At 33.5% G+C, this 16,865-nt stretch overlaps 1 protein-coding gene across 11 annotated transcripts in view; it reads right to left on the bottom strand.

Annotated features, from left to right (window-relative positions):
* Map4k3 (mitogen-activated protein kinase kinase kinase kinase 3) overlaps positions 1 to 16,865 on the bottom strand; it is a 158,357-nt gene that overhangs the window by 51,117 nt on the left and 90,375 nt on the right. For 7 of the 11 annotated variants that reach the window (XR_002392886.2, XM_013070189.3, XM_013070193.3 and 4 more), the window contains 5 exons: positions 15,336 to 15,414; positions 12,748 to 12,806; positions 11,503 to 11,565; positions 3,884 to 3,942; positions 2,382 to 2,414 (listed from right to left, as the gene is read on the bottom strand). Coding sequence is in view for 10 of the 11 variants with exons in the window: in XM_013070189.3 (XP_012925643.1) it covers positions 2,382 to 2,414; positions 3,884 to 3,942; positions 11,503 to 11,565; positions 12,748 to 12,806; positions 15,336 to 15,414 (293 nt within the window). In the remaining variant the exon portion in view is untranslated. The remainder of the gene's footprint in view (positions 1 to 2,381; positions 2,415 to 3,883; positions 3,943 to 11,502; positions 11,566 to 12,747; positions 12,807 to 15,335; positions 15,415 to 16,865) is intronic. The other 4 variants (XM_004839338.4, XM_087216102.1, XM_013070190.3 and 1 more) reach the window with 3 other exon arrangements.

Raw genomic sequence — 16,865 nt, 5'->3', positions numbered from 1 at the left:
TAACATTATTTTATTTCAGAAAAAACTTACTTTTCATTAAAAATGTTATTCATAGGTCTCAGCATAACTTTTATTGTGTTACTCTGATAACTGCTCTTATTGCAATTATTTGCTGCCTCTAGCTCTCAGAAGAGAGAAATCAGTGGTGCTATAAGAAAAGCACTGTAAAGAGGTGGCATTTGAATTGGTCCTAATTTAGGATGAGGGATTTGTTTTAAAACATACAGAACATGGATGTTATTTATATATTATTTTAAAACAAATTAATAAATATTCTGAAAATTCCTCAGTTTATTTTCCAGTACTATAAACACTTTGTAATCCTCACAAAAAAACAACAACAAAAAAACTCTTTGAAGTTCTCAATGATTTTTAAAACTGTAAAGGGATCCTAATACAAAAAATTTGAGCTCTGCTTTGAACTCTTTTACCAAATTAAACATATCTCTAAAATGTAGAACAGGCTTTCATGTCATTTTTGGAGATGTGAAAAATACATTTTCTTAAAATATTTTTTCTTAGCACATGAAGGTATTTTTGAGGCATTTCTTTCTCTAGCAAAAAAAAAATTAGGATGTGAAAATAATTAGGAAGAAATATATGCAGTTTTATTTTCAGTTACTATACTTAGTTGGATCTATATGGCATTCTATTTTTAAAAAAAATCTTGCCATAAATTCTTGAACGATAAGAGAAAGGTTGAATAAGAATGTGGAAGGGTAGCTAGCTATGGCCTAGAACTCATGTACATATTAATTATGTGTAAATATCTTACTATGTTAAGATACTTTGCTAACAAAGTTATAGAATTCATAAACTCATTATGAAAAGTGGGTTGGGGATACAGATCAGTGATAGAGCACTTGCCTAACATGCACCAGGCTCAGTGTTCTGTCCCCAGCTCCTCACGTGAGAGAGGGTGGGGATGAGGGGGAGGGAGGGAGAGGGAGAGAGGGAGAGACAGACAGACAGAGACAGAGACAGAAAATGAATCTGGCTAAATTTGCTAAAAAGGCCCATTTACAGTAAATACTGTATCTGGAGAGTACTGGAGAAAATGTGATAACCAGTTTATTCACCAAGACTGAGCATTACACAATAAATAGTATTGCTATTTACCAGTCGACTTGAATTGTTCTATTTTAGAAGTTTTTATAAAGTGAAAAACAAAAATTATATAACTGAATTACTAAATGAATCTAAAATAACATCAATTTTGGTGAAAAAGTTCAAAATGCCACAATGTGTGAACACAGATTTAACTGATGAAGTGAAGAAATGGGTGTGGGCGAAGACCATCCATCCAAATATTCCATATATTTGAATTAGCTAAGGAATTCATGCTACAGGTTACTAAAATCTTTCAAAACTGCCCAATAGCCCCTAAACAGTCTATATATACCTTCCTTGACTGTATTTTAAAACAAGAACTTTGTGTTTTTTAAAACTGAAGAGCAGTTTTATTCACTTGTATTTATTATCTACTCTTTAATCAATATTTACTAACTACTATAAAGAAGGCCACCAATAAGTATTTACTAAACCATAAACGTGCTAACCTCTTTACAATAATTTTTCCATTTCAGCCATAGCACCCTATGAGGCAGGTACTATTATCATCCCCATTTTAAAAGGGACAATGGAAATAAATTTCTCAAAGTCAAGTGGTTTATAAGGAGAGCCAATTCTGATTTTGTATTTGTCATTTATTACTACCAGTATTATACTCAACTGGGTAATTCAATTTACTCTTGTTCACTATTATTAGAAGAGAATTATCTTTAGAACTTTTACTCTACATGTAAACAGAATCTGCCAGATGCAGTGACACACATCCATAATCACAGCTACCTGGAAGGCTGAGGCTGGATGACTGCATACTGAAGATTAGTCTGGACAATTTATAGAAACCCTGTCTCAAAATTTTAAAAAAGGTCTGGAGATGTAGCTCAGTGGTAGAGCACCTCTGAATTCAATCCACAGTAATAAAAAATATTTAGTTTTCTTCTAAATATGTTTTTGATTTTAAGTAAATGGTCAGAAGAGTTGGTCCCAGTGATATCAGAATTAAAAAGAAAAGCTAGTAATCCAGTATTAGTCAAAACACACATGCCTTCTGTTAAAAAAAAAAAAAATTCCTATATAACAATTTTAATTCCCGCATGATCTGGAACAGGTAGAAACCCGTCAATGGAAATCTGTCTGCCTGATCACCTATGGAGAAAGCAGGAAATCCTGTGAGTTCAAAACACTGCCTAGTCACAAGAATAAAGCAGACATATCAATACAGTAAGGGGAAGTGCTACATCCATGCTCATGTCACATGTATGTATATAGCTGTACACAAAACACAGCCAAAGTCAGACTTTTGGCCAACCTACCTTGCCAATGATTCGTTATATAGAATACAGTTCCTTAAGCAGGGATCCAATTAATCAAAAAATGAAGGTGGGGCAAATTATTAATATTTTACCTAGCCAAAGTAGCTACATACTATGAAAATATTGTCTAAGAGTCAGAAATCAGACAATGAGAATTATAGAATCTGGAAAAGTATTTAGTGATGGGCCATACTATCTTGTGTTTTTTTAAGCACATAATTTATAACATATTTTATGAACCAAAAAAGTAAATGAAATAGTTTCCACATTATGGAATCTTTTAGAATACACCAAAATTTGCTAACAAAGTCCTTAAAATCGGAGGCCTGATATTTAGAGAAAATAATGTAAAAAGACAAACTTTTTATTCACTAACATACTTTGGGATTAACTATTCTTTTTTGTTCACCAACAAATGAGGATGTTAGAAATAGCAAACAATTACTACTTAGGTAAAATTTCATTTTCTACTGATGAAACTTTATACCAATTTTCCATTCAAGGAAAGATAAAGGCTAGTAATAAAACACTTATTAATAACATCAGGGCTAAAAATAAGAAATAATAACTCCCTCATATTTAACTAATGCATTTTTCTAGGTTGTCATCCAAAGCTTTTTCTCTGTACTGGGAAAAGACAGCAAACTTAAATAAAAAATTAAATGTTTATGACAAAAAGATTGATTTTGTATTATTATCCTTTTTGCCATTGGTCATTATTTCTCAACTTAACTTGAAATAATAGGAAGGTATTATGTCTCAATTCTCAAAGTGACTGAAATTGTACAGTTCTTAAAAATTTCAAGTTCTGATTATTAAGAGATTACTAGAAAACTGGCAATTTAAATAATATCCCCTTATAAAATTAATTTTTACACTGACAATTTAATCATATCATGAAATGAGAATCTAAGGGGAAGGTCAATTCTGATTCCTACACCTTACTAACTCGGTGCACTATTAGTGTTTGTAAGCTGCCTCTGTATCACTGTAGATGGTGCTTGGTATACAGTACGCCCTGACTAATTGCTACATTTATTTCTTATGTGAGTTGATAACCTCTAAGACTTCAAACACATTTTAGTTGCTATCCAACTTTAAGACTAACAGGTATAAGGTGAAGATTTGTAAATAGCGTGAATAATGCCAACTGTTTTGAGTGGCTAAAACATCTGGAAGATGTACCAAAGCAAGTTTTGTATGAAATAAACAGGCTAACTTCAGAAAGAAAAATCAACTGCTAAAATATGTATTTATGTGGTTTCGTTAATAGATAAGATCAGCAATGTTGCTTGATGTAAAAAAAGTAGATTGATTCTCCCTATTGTGACTATTATTAACTAAAAATGATAATCAGGAAAGCAATGATAAAAAGTTAAAAGTATATTATAAAATACATCTGCCAGCTCAATATAATTTACTACCTTAAATAATAAAACATAATATTAAAAGTAATTTAATTATTTTGAATTTAAATTAAATTTTAAAAAAACTTTACTTACTTGTTTCCACCTAAAAAGTAACTACTGTGGTGTCCTTGTCCATATTCTAATTGTAGATCCTAATAGTACAAAATAAAATATTTAGCATAACAGTACAGTGTTATATCACACATTATGACACATTAATACATATTATTCTTAAAAGAGAAACTCCAGGTTCCAAATAAATCTGTATTGCTATATATTCTTAAAAAGAAGGCATGGTAGGACTTCCGACAATAAAAGATAAGGCTATAGGCCTGATTTTCACTAGTTGAATATTTTTCTAGGAATTTTTCAGAATGATATATGCAAGCTTCATTTATGGCTATTGCTATAGTAATTAACATTTGTACAACTCAGTTTTTAGAAAGAAAAGTTCCAATAAGATAATTATCCCTTAGCTATAACAAAGCAAAAATGATCAGAGAATAAGCAAAAAAAACCCTTGATTTGACTTTTTATGTATATATACACATTCACATATTTCCACTGCTGCTTCATGCAGGTAATTAGTTTTTAAAATGTAAAACTGGGTTCTCTTTTAAAAAATAAATTATAGATGTGAACTTGTACAACATTGTAAACTGCACTGAATGACTTTTAAGAATATTTTCAAGAGAAAACAGCAAAACTTCAAATGAATATTAAGGGAGTTCCTCAACTATTTAAACATTTCTGTTGAGTGCTGTGGGTTCTACAGTGTTAAAAATTAAAATTCAAAGGAATAAAAATAACGTGCTTAAGTCAAACACCTTCTTGAAAAAAAGAAATGTGCTTTTCAACCTCAATGGGAAGAATAAAGTAAAGTTGCTTCCTAAAAAAAAAAAAAAAAAAAAGCTGGCCAGGGATTTGGCTCAGTGGTTCTGCTGCCTGCTTCGCAAGTGCAAGGTCCCAAGTTCGATCCCTGGTGCCAAAAAAAAAAAAAGCCATTTGTATTTCAAATACTGTTTTAACTATAAGGGGGAATATTTAACAGTTTAAAAATTTCTTATTTTCATTAGAATATAGAGTATTTAAATTGTCTTTTATTTTATAAGATAATGTCAGATTTATGATCAGAATGTGATGTAAAAGTCAGCTTGGAGCAACCTTCCAAGGCAGGAAGATAGTAGTAGTATCAAAAACTTTTAACACACTAGCACCTACACTGCACTTTAATCTATTTACAAGCCTGTAAAACAACAGCCAAGCTATGAACTCCTCCATCAAAGTGAAAAGGTCAAATCCATTTTACTTCCCTGTAGCCCACAGTCTAAGAGAGTACCTGGTACACACTAACTGTGACTTAAATTGGCCTGTTCAAATGCCAGTTGTTTATTTTTTATAAATAAGTAACATTTCGTATTATTAAGTTACACAAAGATAATTAGGTCACAAAAATACTAAACCTAAGAATATGAGGATTCTAGACAACACATTATATTTAAAAGAACAACACTTTAAAAGTTAAGTATTTCAAGGCCTATTAAAAAAATGTGATGAAAGTCAAAATCAAAAGCCTGAACTGGGGCCGGGGATTTAGCTCAGTGGCACCGGGCCTGCCTTGCAAGTGCAAGGTCCTAAGTTCGATCTCCAGTACCAAAAACAACCCCTCCCCCCAAAAAAAGTGTGAACTAAGATTCAGCTTTTGTCTTCTTCAATATTTGTATTATGCCATACATAACAGACAAAGTTCTTACCAGTACTTGGTATCAAATGAAATTCTAATGAAAAGGGATACCTATTCTCTTTAATTTATAATAGTATATCTTAGTAGGATAAATCACTGGTATAACAGGAATGCCACACAATTATTTTACTGCACAATTAAAGTGATCACGACTTTATACAGGAATCTTTAAACTTTGGTAATCAGTAAAGAGAAATACTAATCTCTATGAATACATTTCTAAACTCAAGTATGCTTTCTTCAGATATAGATAAATGAGCCCTCTACCATACCAGCAACAACTTTAGCCAACATGCTCTCATAAGCTTTAATCAAATGACATCTTCAAAAGCACACATTTGTGCACAGTGGATATAGCTTCTATTACACAAACATAGATGTATTATTGTAAGAATATCCAGCTCAACTGATAGATGATAGTTACCAGGCTCATAATAATGATTAAAAACAAAATCAAGTGAGATAAGTGGTGTACTTAGGAAGGTAAAGAGAGGTATCTTAAATAACTAAAGTCACAGTTTAACAGAAAACTGGGCATTGGCCCATACATAGAATAATATTCATGCCAAAGGAGAAGTTATAGATAGATCTGATGATTATGTATGCCACACCTCCAAAGGCCTACCAGGAAGGCTAAAATGAAAAGGGGCTTGTTCTTCATTAACAATTTCTTCTCCCTCAATCAAGTTGTGCTGTATTAACTATTGGGCAAAAACAACATGCCAATAACATTATCAAGTACAGTTGCACACTAAATCTTTCCAATATGTATCCAATCTTCTTTAGCACAACCATTATTTACGATGTACCTATTAAATGACAGGAATTCAGCTAGTAAATCAGACAAGGAAAATGAGCAGAAATAAAAAAAGGAAAAGAACAAAAGTAAAACTAGGGTAAAGGTTTTTTTTTTTAAACAGTCTAAGAAAGACTGATTTAAAATCATTTCCAAAAAGAATTTGGAAGCTATTTCATATTACAAAGTGCTGCCAAAATTATGCACAGAAAGCACTCATAGTAACCCAAGATGGTGGTATTATTTGCCATCTTTTGTAAGCTAAATAAGAATACATTTGAACATGCAAGCCTAAGAAAATATTAGTTGCATTAATTAGGCATCAACTTAGTAATGACTGCTTAATTACACATCAAGTAACGATTCAGACAGAAAACATGCAATAGAGATTCAACCTGGAGGCTCAAACAAAAGTTCAGTGATTAGCTTAGCATAATTAAGTATCTTTTGGGGTCAGAAAGTACTAATTGGAGTAGTTCATTTTAATGAATGGGAGAATACTTCTAAACCTAGGAGGAAAATTCTAAGAAAACACAGTGTGAGAAGGAACTGAAAATGAACAAAAGATGTAATGTGGAACAATGGAAAAGGAAAATATGTATGATCAAGAAAATCTTATTGCAGTTTACATCCCCATGAGAGATTACAAAGTCTATACCTCATGAGCAAACAGCAGGAAGTAAACAGAATTGATACAGGTGGCTATCAATATACAAAAGAAAAAAAATTCAGCAATATTATCTTAACCAAGGAAAAGAGAAGACATTATTCTCCTCATTTAAAAATGAGAAAATAAGCCAGGTATGTCTGTAATTCCAACACTCTGGGAGGCTGAGGCAGAAGGATTGCAATTTCAAGCCTAGCCTGGACAATGTAGTGAGACTCTCTCTCAAAATAAAAAAGGGCTGGGAATGTAGCTTGGTGTGGAGACCCTGGGTGAAATCCTCAGAAGTGGGGTGGGGGGTGGGGAGATTATGGCATGAACAAAGTCATTAGTGAAATACCGTTTTTTTTTTTTTGGTACCGGGGATCGAACTCAGGCCCTTGTGCTTGTGCAGCAGGCAGCGAAACCACTGAGCTAAATCCCCAGCCCTGAAATACCTTTTAATGTGGTGTATGATTTACAGAAATCAAGAAGGAGTGAACTAGGACAGTGCAAGGAAGACTGTTTACTTCTTAAGAAGAAAAGCAGTTGGGGTTGTAACATTAACTGATCAGGCAGGATTCTGACTGAAGCAAACTGAGAGGCCTCAAAGTGAGTAACAAGACTTCTGCATTGTAAGTTTGGAAAGGGTATCACAGTAAGTAGGTATATTCTTCAGGCCATGATTTTGATACTAGTACTAGTTTTAAAAAGGGAATTCTGACACATGTTGCAATGTGGAGGAACACTGAAAATATTATGACATTATGCTAAGTGAAGTGAGCCAAGCACAAAAGGACAGTGTATGATTTCACTTATCAGATACCTAGAGAAGGAAAATTCACAGAGACAGAATAGAATGGTGGCTACCAGGTGATGGGGGAAAGGAATGATTTGATAGGTATGGAGCTTCAGTGTGGGAAAGTGAAAACATTCTGGAGATGGGCTGTGGTGATGGTTGCACAAAAATGAAGTGTACTCACTCACTACCACTGGACTACGTAGTTTAAAATGGTTAATTTTATGCTATGTAACAGAAAAACAAACCCTAGGAAACTATAGGTCACATATGTTGGGGGGCTGCTGAGAAAGAAAACCAAAAACACCCAGAATGATGTTGGGTAGAATCAATACAGCACAGGAGTTCAGGTTTGAATTTCTGAGCCAGGCTGCTTAAGTCAAGTCCCAACTCTATTATTAACTAAAGAATAACAAATTTAGCTTCTTTGTACCTTAAATCTCCTCACTTATAAAACAAGAATAATCAAGTATAATAGTCACACATCACTGAATGACTGAGATATCTCTGAGTAATGCATCTTTAGGCAATTTCCAGTGATCATTAAACTGAGATGGCTACAATGTCACTAGGGGATAATCTCACAGGATCACTGTCCTAGATACTCTGTTGTTGACTGAAACATCATTATGCAATGCATGACTGTACGTCTTTAAGTCTTTAATATCTGTTATACAAAATCTTCCAGATAAATGTTGCTTTTATTATTACTGACAGCGGGCTTTTAAGGTTGATTTTACAAATTACAGAATTTGAGAAATGTTTCATTCAGCTGTCTTTTGCCAGAACTATCCAGTCTCCTTATGTGACAGGATCCAATCAGCTGCTCCCCTATACCACAAGAAGCTCTTAAGCACAGGGCAGGGAGTGGGTGAGGGGCCTCTGTAGTTCTAGGGAACAGTCATGATATAAAACTTTGGGTATTCGTCACCTGCCTCGCAAGCACAAGGTCTGGAGTTCGATCCCCTAAGGCAGTTTGACATGTGGTACAGAAGAAATATTTGTAACTCTTCTGACTTTGTTATTATCTTTTCTGTCTAGAGGGCATAAAACTTTTGATTCTATGGTTTTTACAATTGTAAAATTTTACAATTTTAAAATGATAATTTTTACAATTATCATTCCAACCATATCTAATTCTGAAGAAATTTTCAATCTCAAAATCACTGAATGTTTTCTTTAAACATTGTATCTCACTTGCCCCTATGACAGTTGGTTCTCAACCTTCATACTCTCGGCCTCTCAAGGGCATGACATATCCCTCTGCTTTGAGACAGTGCATCTCTCCTTACTTTCCAACTGCTTCCTCCCTACCTCCAATGCCAGCTCTTATATTTGTATCACCTCCTGTGGTAACCAGTTTTCTGCACTCTTTCTTCAGATCCAACTATGTGAAACACGTGTAATTTCACAGTTTCCTCATTACCTCTCTGATGACTTGGACCTCCCTACCTCTTCGGAACATTACAGTTCTGTGTACTGTGCTGTTGAACACTAGTTATTCCAATAGGAAGAATTTAACAGGTCCTTAATTTCAGTTGTTTTGCACCTCTCTTAAAATTGTGGTCTGTGCCAATGACTGTTCCCACATTAATTCCATGAAACACAGGAAGCATCTGTCCACTCCTTTCCTGAAGAATCTACAATGGGTCAGATACAGTATTGACAGCCGTCACACAGTCCCTCCCAGTGGCCAGATAACCCGCATTAGCCCAAAATGCTCCCCCTTTTCTAATCTCTGCAGCACCTGTTACAAATTAGCTTTCTCTTACCAGCAGCTGCCACCTGGCAACATTTTGGCAATCGACTTCAGGGATGGCAAACCTTTTAGAGCTTTCAATGATAAAAAATAGGCTGCTGCAGTATGCATCCCTTAGGTTCGCCACCACTGCTATTTTGCTGTATGACAAAAGAATTTATATGTGTAAGCATTTTTTGTCCATCAAGATAGCAACTCCTATCCAGATGAAAACAACACTGGGATTCCACCTAACCCCAGAAAGAATGGCTGCTATCAAGAAATCAACCAATAGCAAATGCTGGTGGGGGTGTGGAGAGAAAGGAACCCTTCTCCATTGTTGGTGGGAGTGCAGACTGGTGCAACCACTGTGGATATCAGTATGGAGATACCTCAAAACACTAGAGCTAGAGGTCCCATTTGACCCAGCTATTCCCCTGCTGGATATCTTCCCCAAAGAATTAAAAGAATCATACCACAGCGATATATGTGCACCCACATTTATAGTGGTACAGTTTGTAATAGTGAAAGCTTGGAAAAAGCCCAAGTTCCTATCAAATGCAGACTGGATAAAACTGTGGTTTTTTTAATAAAATGGAGTACTACTCAGCCATAAAGAACAAGAAACTAGAGACATTTAGAGCTAAATGGATGCATATTGAGGCCATCCTCTTAAGTGAAATAAATAGGACACACATGTGTAAATACCGAAGTTTCTCTAGTGTGAGAAACTGAAAGTGTAAATAAGGATTAAAATGATTAAAACGAATAACTGATAATTTGAAATAGGAAGAAAAGGTCCAAATGGGTAGGGCTGGTGGGAGGGGAAGGGGAAAAGGAAGAAGGGAAAGGAAAAATTATGAGAAAAGAAAAAAAGATGGAAATGAAATCTATTTAAATAGGGAAGGGTGGAGGGGGTCAAGGGTGCACAGGTAATGGAGAAAAAAATAAAAATTAAGATACATCATGTACAGGTACAAACACCCAATGATAAATGTAAATGTACTGTATACCTAAAATGTACCAATAAAAGAGTAATAATAAAAAAAAAGATAGCAACTCCTTCCACCAAAAGAAATTAGGTCTAAAATCTCTTATGTTCTACAAATGTTAGAAGACAAAGATTTGGAAATTTATATAAAGACTCATTTAAATCAACCAAAATTGAAAGAAGTATGTTATTAAGATGGAGAGGAAGGAAAGAGAAAGAAAATTCCACTTAAAAGGTAGAAAAGCAGAATTTTGGAGTAAATATGGGGGCAATTTAGAGCTCTGACCAGCTGAATAGAAAAAAATTATTTAATAACAACTGTTAAAAAAATCTATTTAATATTTACCAGGATGAATTTCCCACTTTTTTTGGTATATAGTTGTAAGATAATTTTCATATTTATTACATCAATGATGTCATATAATCCAAATTTTTTTTCCTAAGAAAACTGGACATGGCATAATGCTACAGAACTAAAATTTCACCTGGCAATCATTTCATTGTTAACAGGGTTAAATTATTTTAAACTAGTTTATATTTTAATTAAAATGTAATTATTTTATATTTTAAATATAATATTTATTATGTATGAATCACATCAACATGATATATTACTATATGTAACATTATATATGTAACCTAATATGAACAGTTTTATATATATGAATGTATATATATATATATATGGATGGTTTCTAGTTTATTGAAACAAGTTACATCAGTAAACTGGACATTTGTATAGGGAAATGTCATTTTTTAAAAAACTTCATATTTGAGTAAGAATATTAAATATTAGTGTTTTTCATAAAAGGAAAAATGGTTTTAATTATTTCTACATTTCATTTGAATAAACACATTTATTAACTTGGAAAAACCTGATACATTCTTTATATGGAAGTTTACTAAATGATGTATTAATTCATAAAATAATAAAGAAAAGGTCTGATCTAAAAAAAATCAAGACTAAATGCTGACAAAGAAAATCAGAATATGAGAAATACCAGGTTAGATCTTGCAGTGTAGTATATTTCTTCTGAACTGTCGAAAAAACCATCACTGTCGGGCTGTTTAGCAGAGACCAAGAAACCTACGTTATTTACACATAGACCAAAAGCCACAAATTCACACAGGGAAACTCACAAATGGGGTAAGGCCTAATACTATAATTTTATTAAAGCAAAAGTAAAGTCAAATTATATTAAGCAGCTTCTAAAAAAGCAACATTGCAACATCTTTTGCTTTATAATGCAACTTCTAAATTAATGTAGAATTTAAGCACATGCCAGGTCAACTTCAAAAGAAAAACAAAACAAACCCAAACTGCCTTAACAAAATACAATTAGTACTTATAAACATCATGACTGTTTTTTCTCCTTAATCTTCTCCATTCTTCTAAATAAGGGTCAGGCTTATAATGTTATAATATTTTATGTTACAATAAGATAATTTTAAGAGTTTTTTTTAACATTCTCTTTCTTCAGGCTAGTACACAGAATTAAACTACAGTATTTGTAAGATAACTCCATTGGTAGCCTTTAATCAAGTGGGTTAAAATAAGCATTAAATTTAAGAATAAAGTCCCCACTTCAGTCTTTAGTATTTATTAACATTACTTTTGTCTCTTTTATTAAACAGAAAAAAAAAAAAGAAAATACTATCTGGAGCTCCAGAAAAGTAATTTCATTCATATTACTTTCAGCTTTATTTTTTATCCTTCTATAGAATATTAACATCTCAAATATTTGCAAAACAGTTTGCCTTCATGACTGTATGTATTAAAATATTAAATATCTAGAAAGACTATACTAAATGACAACCAAATAATGAGAATATTCATGATTAGCAAGTCCTGAATGAACGACAAATTTGATCTCCAATGTGAGTCTTATATCCCTGAGTTTTAGTACTCTAAACAGATTGGACTCTCTGCTGTAAGCTTTACAAACCATTGCACTTATTGTAGTAAGTGCATACATAAAAAGCCCCTCACAGACTAAAAAGATAAAATAAAAAAATAATTAAAAGGCCAGCGCTAAAAACATAATCAAAGAATGGTAAAACTAGTAAGTTTCTCCTAAAATAATTTTGAAATAATCTCAGCAACACAGATTTATTCAGAATTTTAGAATTACTTAGCATTCTGTTTCCCCAAATGCTTTTGAAAATATTAATGACTAGGTTTTTTAATCAATACCAAGACAAAACATTTATTTTCAATGTTAACACTCCAAGACTATGCTACTTACAAGTTCATGATGTGGTTCTGTCTCCTTCCTTAAGGGTGGATCAAATTTTACTTGACCAACTAAAAAAGATAAAAACATTAAGCCAGGATCTGTTTATATATTCTTTTTTTTTTTTTTTTTTTTGGTACTGGGGATCAAACTCGGGTCCTTGTGCTCGCGAGGCATACGGTGGAACCACTGAGCTAAATCCCCACCCCTGTTTATATATTCTTAATGACATAATTTAAAAGGTTACTCCTGGCAAAACATGTTTAATTTTACAAGCTACCATGTACTGGTCACAATCCAAAGACTTAAATAAAGAACTCATTAGTTAGACAAAGCCTAAGGAATGCTTAACTGTTAAAAATTTAATCTGTTAATCCTAGGCCCTTTCTATACAAAAAATTGATAAACTGTTAAACTGTTAAAAAATTTAATCTGTTAATCCTAGGCCCTTTCCGTAGGAAAAAATGATAACCAAAACTGTATGTATTTTACAGTCAGAATCTCACTTGCTACTGTGTTGTGACCAGCATAAAAGAGACAATTTGAACTTGGTATTGAGGTGGGTAGACAGCAGGTGGTGAAGAGTAGTTGTGGAAGGCAGGCCGAAACATGGCTCCTTATGCCTCCTGCCTCTTGGTACTCAACGAGTTTTTGTAGTCCCAGGCTGAATCAGGATTAGGACTGGTGGGCATGGCAAAGAACATGACAGAACTAATGGTATATGTCACTTCCAAGATAAGGCTCTGTCTTAGGTTCTCTCTACTGGATCAATTATTCTGGAAGAAATCCTTTTCTCAGTGGCTCTCAAGAGAGGCCACATGGCGAGGAAGTGAAGCCTCTAATAACAGTTATATGAGTGACCCTGGAAGCGACCTTCCAGACCAGCCAAGCTCCAGGCAACTGCAGACCCAGGTGATATCCTCACTGGATCATCAGAAGAGGCCCTGAGCCAGAACCTCTCAGCTAAATGGGATTCCTAACCCTCAGGATGTCTGTGAGATAATACATGCTTGCTGTTTTAGAGTACTAATTTTGGGGAATAATTTGTTACACAACAATTAATATGCAGCTAAAGTACAAAGTACCCAGAGTAGCCATGAAATAAACGTAGTACAGTCACCCTCTTCTTTGCTATTCTCTGCTACTTTGCGCAAGAGTAGCAGCCTGAAAATAAAGTGGATTTATGCCAGACTTCCAGAACTTTTATGTGTACACATGAAATCTGATTTTCTAATAAAATTAAGTAGATTATATAAATTATGTGATCCTCTAGTCTTCTGAAGATGACCTGAATTAATCCGATTATATTATCACCAAAATAAGTTTATAAGGAGGTACGTGTTCTTTTGATTGTTTCCTTTTTTTTTTTTTCTTTCTTGCGGCACTGGGGGATTGAACTCATGATCTTGTGCTTGCGAGGTGGGCATGGTGCCACTGAGCTAAATCCCTGGCCCAGGTCCATGTTCTTTTGAAATGCATCAACTCAATGTTTTTTTATGACCGATCTGAACAACAGATCATTTTCCTGATCAATTTTATGAAATATAAGTGTGTATTTGGTTTCACTGGAAACATGAAGAACAGTAACTTAGCATTGTGACTTAGAGCCTATAGACACTCTAACCTGTCTGGCCTGGTCCTGGAAAGCTCTCCTTCCTCCAGCATTCCTAATGCCACTGTTTACAGAGTTTTCTAGAACATTTTAGGTTAGGAAAAAATTTTCCCACTCTTTCTCTACTCCTCACTTCCTCTCCTTGTCTTAATTTTTCTTCTATTGGTGTACACTTTAGGTTTACCTAATCCCCCAGGACTTGATTTGTGACACAGTCATGCAAAATAATCCACCTCCAAGTGTTTTCTATGTACATCATTCTGCAAATCCTTAAGACAAAGGAAATTTAAATTTTCCAATGAGTTTAATGATCTGTTAAAGTCCTTGGCTCAATCTTGGATTCATTTTAATTAATAACAATGAGAAATACTATTAATATTATTATTATAGCCAAAAATTGAGAACAATTTCATAACAATAGTCATCTTAGGTAGTTTTACTACCTAATTTCAATAAGGTTATGTCATATTCCAGGTCTTTTGGGATGAATAATTAATTCACAGAAAACTATAATTAAAAAAAAAATCTCCAAGAAACTCAGATGCTAAGCAAGTCTGCAGACCTTTCTCTTCCCTTGCTCACAAGAGTGGTGGTGGAATGTCAGCATGTGCTTGACCTGGGAGCTTATCCAAAGAGCCTCAGGCCCCAGTCCCGAGCCCTGAATCAGAAGACATGTTCTAACAAGCTCCCGCAGTGAGGCACGTGCACATGCGTGTTTAAGATGCACTGCCCGACTACTTCTACCTAGTCCAAAAAGTCCACTTTTCTTTCTGAAAAGTAATATAAATACACCCCTTTAATGCCACCAAAAATTCCAAAGGAATAAGAAAAATGAAATTTTCACAGCCCTAATTTAACTTTATTTAGCAGTATTTAGTAAGAAAGACTATTTGGAAAAAAATACAACAACAATAATTATAATTAAATTATAATTTGAAAATTTATCTTCCATCATTAAATTATGGACTGTATGTAGTATAATACTTACAGTTTATTTCTGAGCGTGTTTTTTCTTCTCTCACATTTCTACTTGTTGAGTGAATTCTATGTGGTACAGCAACAAGGGGCTAGAAAAAAATCAGTAATACAAGGCAATTCATAATCTTTTCATACTTTTGTCCATAAAATTATTCAATATGAAACAATACTTCATTTGACAGAAATGAAAACAAAATATAGCAACTTTGCAAGTTTTTTTTAAAAGGCCATGACAAAAGTTCCAACTATGAAGGTAAAAGTACAAATATTTTAAACTATCCACTCAATTTATCATTATTTCTACTAGGAGAGAGCACATATAAAATTAAATACAAGAAATAATATTCGGTTTATTTGTGTATGCAGAATTGGACTTGCCTAGATCCATTTTATTAGAATAAATCAACTACACTAAGTACTTTAGATCTTTTCTGACACTGAGAAATTCTGTAGTGTGAGCCAGGTTATGTTAGTGCAGGCCTGTAATCCCAGCTATCTACTTGCTGAGGCAAGAAGATTTCTTGCATGCACAAGTCTGAGGTCAGCCTGGGTGACATAGTAAGACCTGTCTTTAAACAATTAAAGGGCCAGGGATTTAGCTCAGTGGTTCCACTGCCTGCCTCGCAAGAGGAAGGACCTGAATTCGATCCCTGGTACCAAAAAAAAAAAAATTAAATTAAATTAAAAACGAGGAAGGAAGAAAAGGGAAGAAGGAAAAATAAAGATAACACTGTAAAGATTTCATTTTATCTATAGTTTAATAATGATTAAACTCAGATGCCTTTTCTTTTAAAAAAAGATTTATTAACTTACAGATTTTTTGAAGTAATGTTAAAAAATATACACACATATTCACCTATAGATAATAGGGGATAATGCTTTGTATTTCAGTTTCTGCCCTGATTTAAAAGATTGCTGGAAACTATAGAACGTAATTATGTCTGTGTGAATGTATAGGATTAAAAGTTTTTCAGACACTCCTTATTATTTCAAAAAAAAAAAATGCTCCTAATTCCATCTCAGTTTCTCTGGGTTAGAGGTACAGTATAATTCCTATAAGCAGAAAACAAGTCAATATTCAATCCTTTCTATTCAATTTGTAAAGATGCCTCATACCTCAGAATTATTTATAGAACCTAATTACTGTAGTTAAAAGTGTCCTCAATATATATATCAAAGGTTCTAATATGAGAAAAAGAATGAACTGAAAAATATGGTGTAAGGAAACCCTTTGAAAGTGGAAGCTCTAGCATGTCATGAACAAAATGAGTATCTATTTCAAGAAGTTAAATTATTATAAAAAGATTATAAAAAGAAAGTATCCAAAGGCCACAGTCCACCATTTAGAACAGAGGTGAACTAAAGACTTGACGGAATTTTCCTTCCACATGTACTGATTCAGATGACTGTATAAGAAAGTAGTATTTTTTTATTCCCCCAAACACCCATGTTAAAAATGATTTATTTCATGTTTAGGAGAAGGGAATACCACAAAATTCTGCTAAATCAGAATAATGAAAGAAATCTACCCTGAAATTAA

This window comes from Heterocephalus glaber, unplaced genomic scaffold, assembly GCF_053883595.1.
Source record: "Heterocephalus glaber isolate CG9 unplaced genomic scaffold, H.glaber_assembly_v1.0 deba00001457, whole genome shotgun sequence".
Lineage (NCBI taxonomy): Eukaryota > Metazoa > Chordata > Mammalia > Rodentia > Bathyergidae > Heterocephalus > Heterocephalus glaber.
The sequence above is the reverse complement of the archived record's forward strand: the minus strand, read 5'-3'. Positions and strand labels throughout refer to the sequence as shown.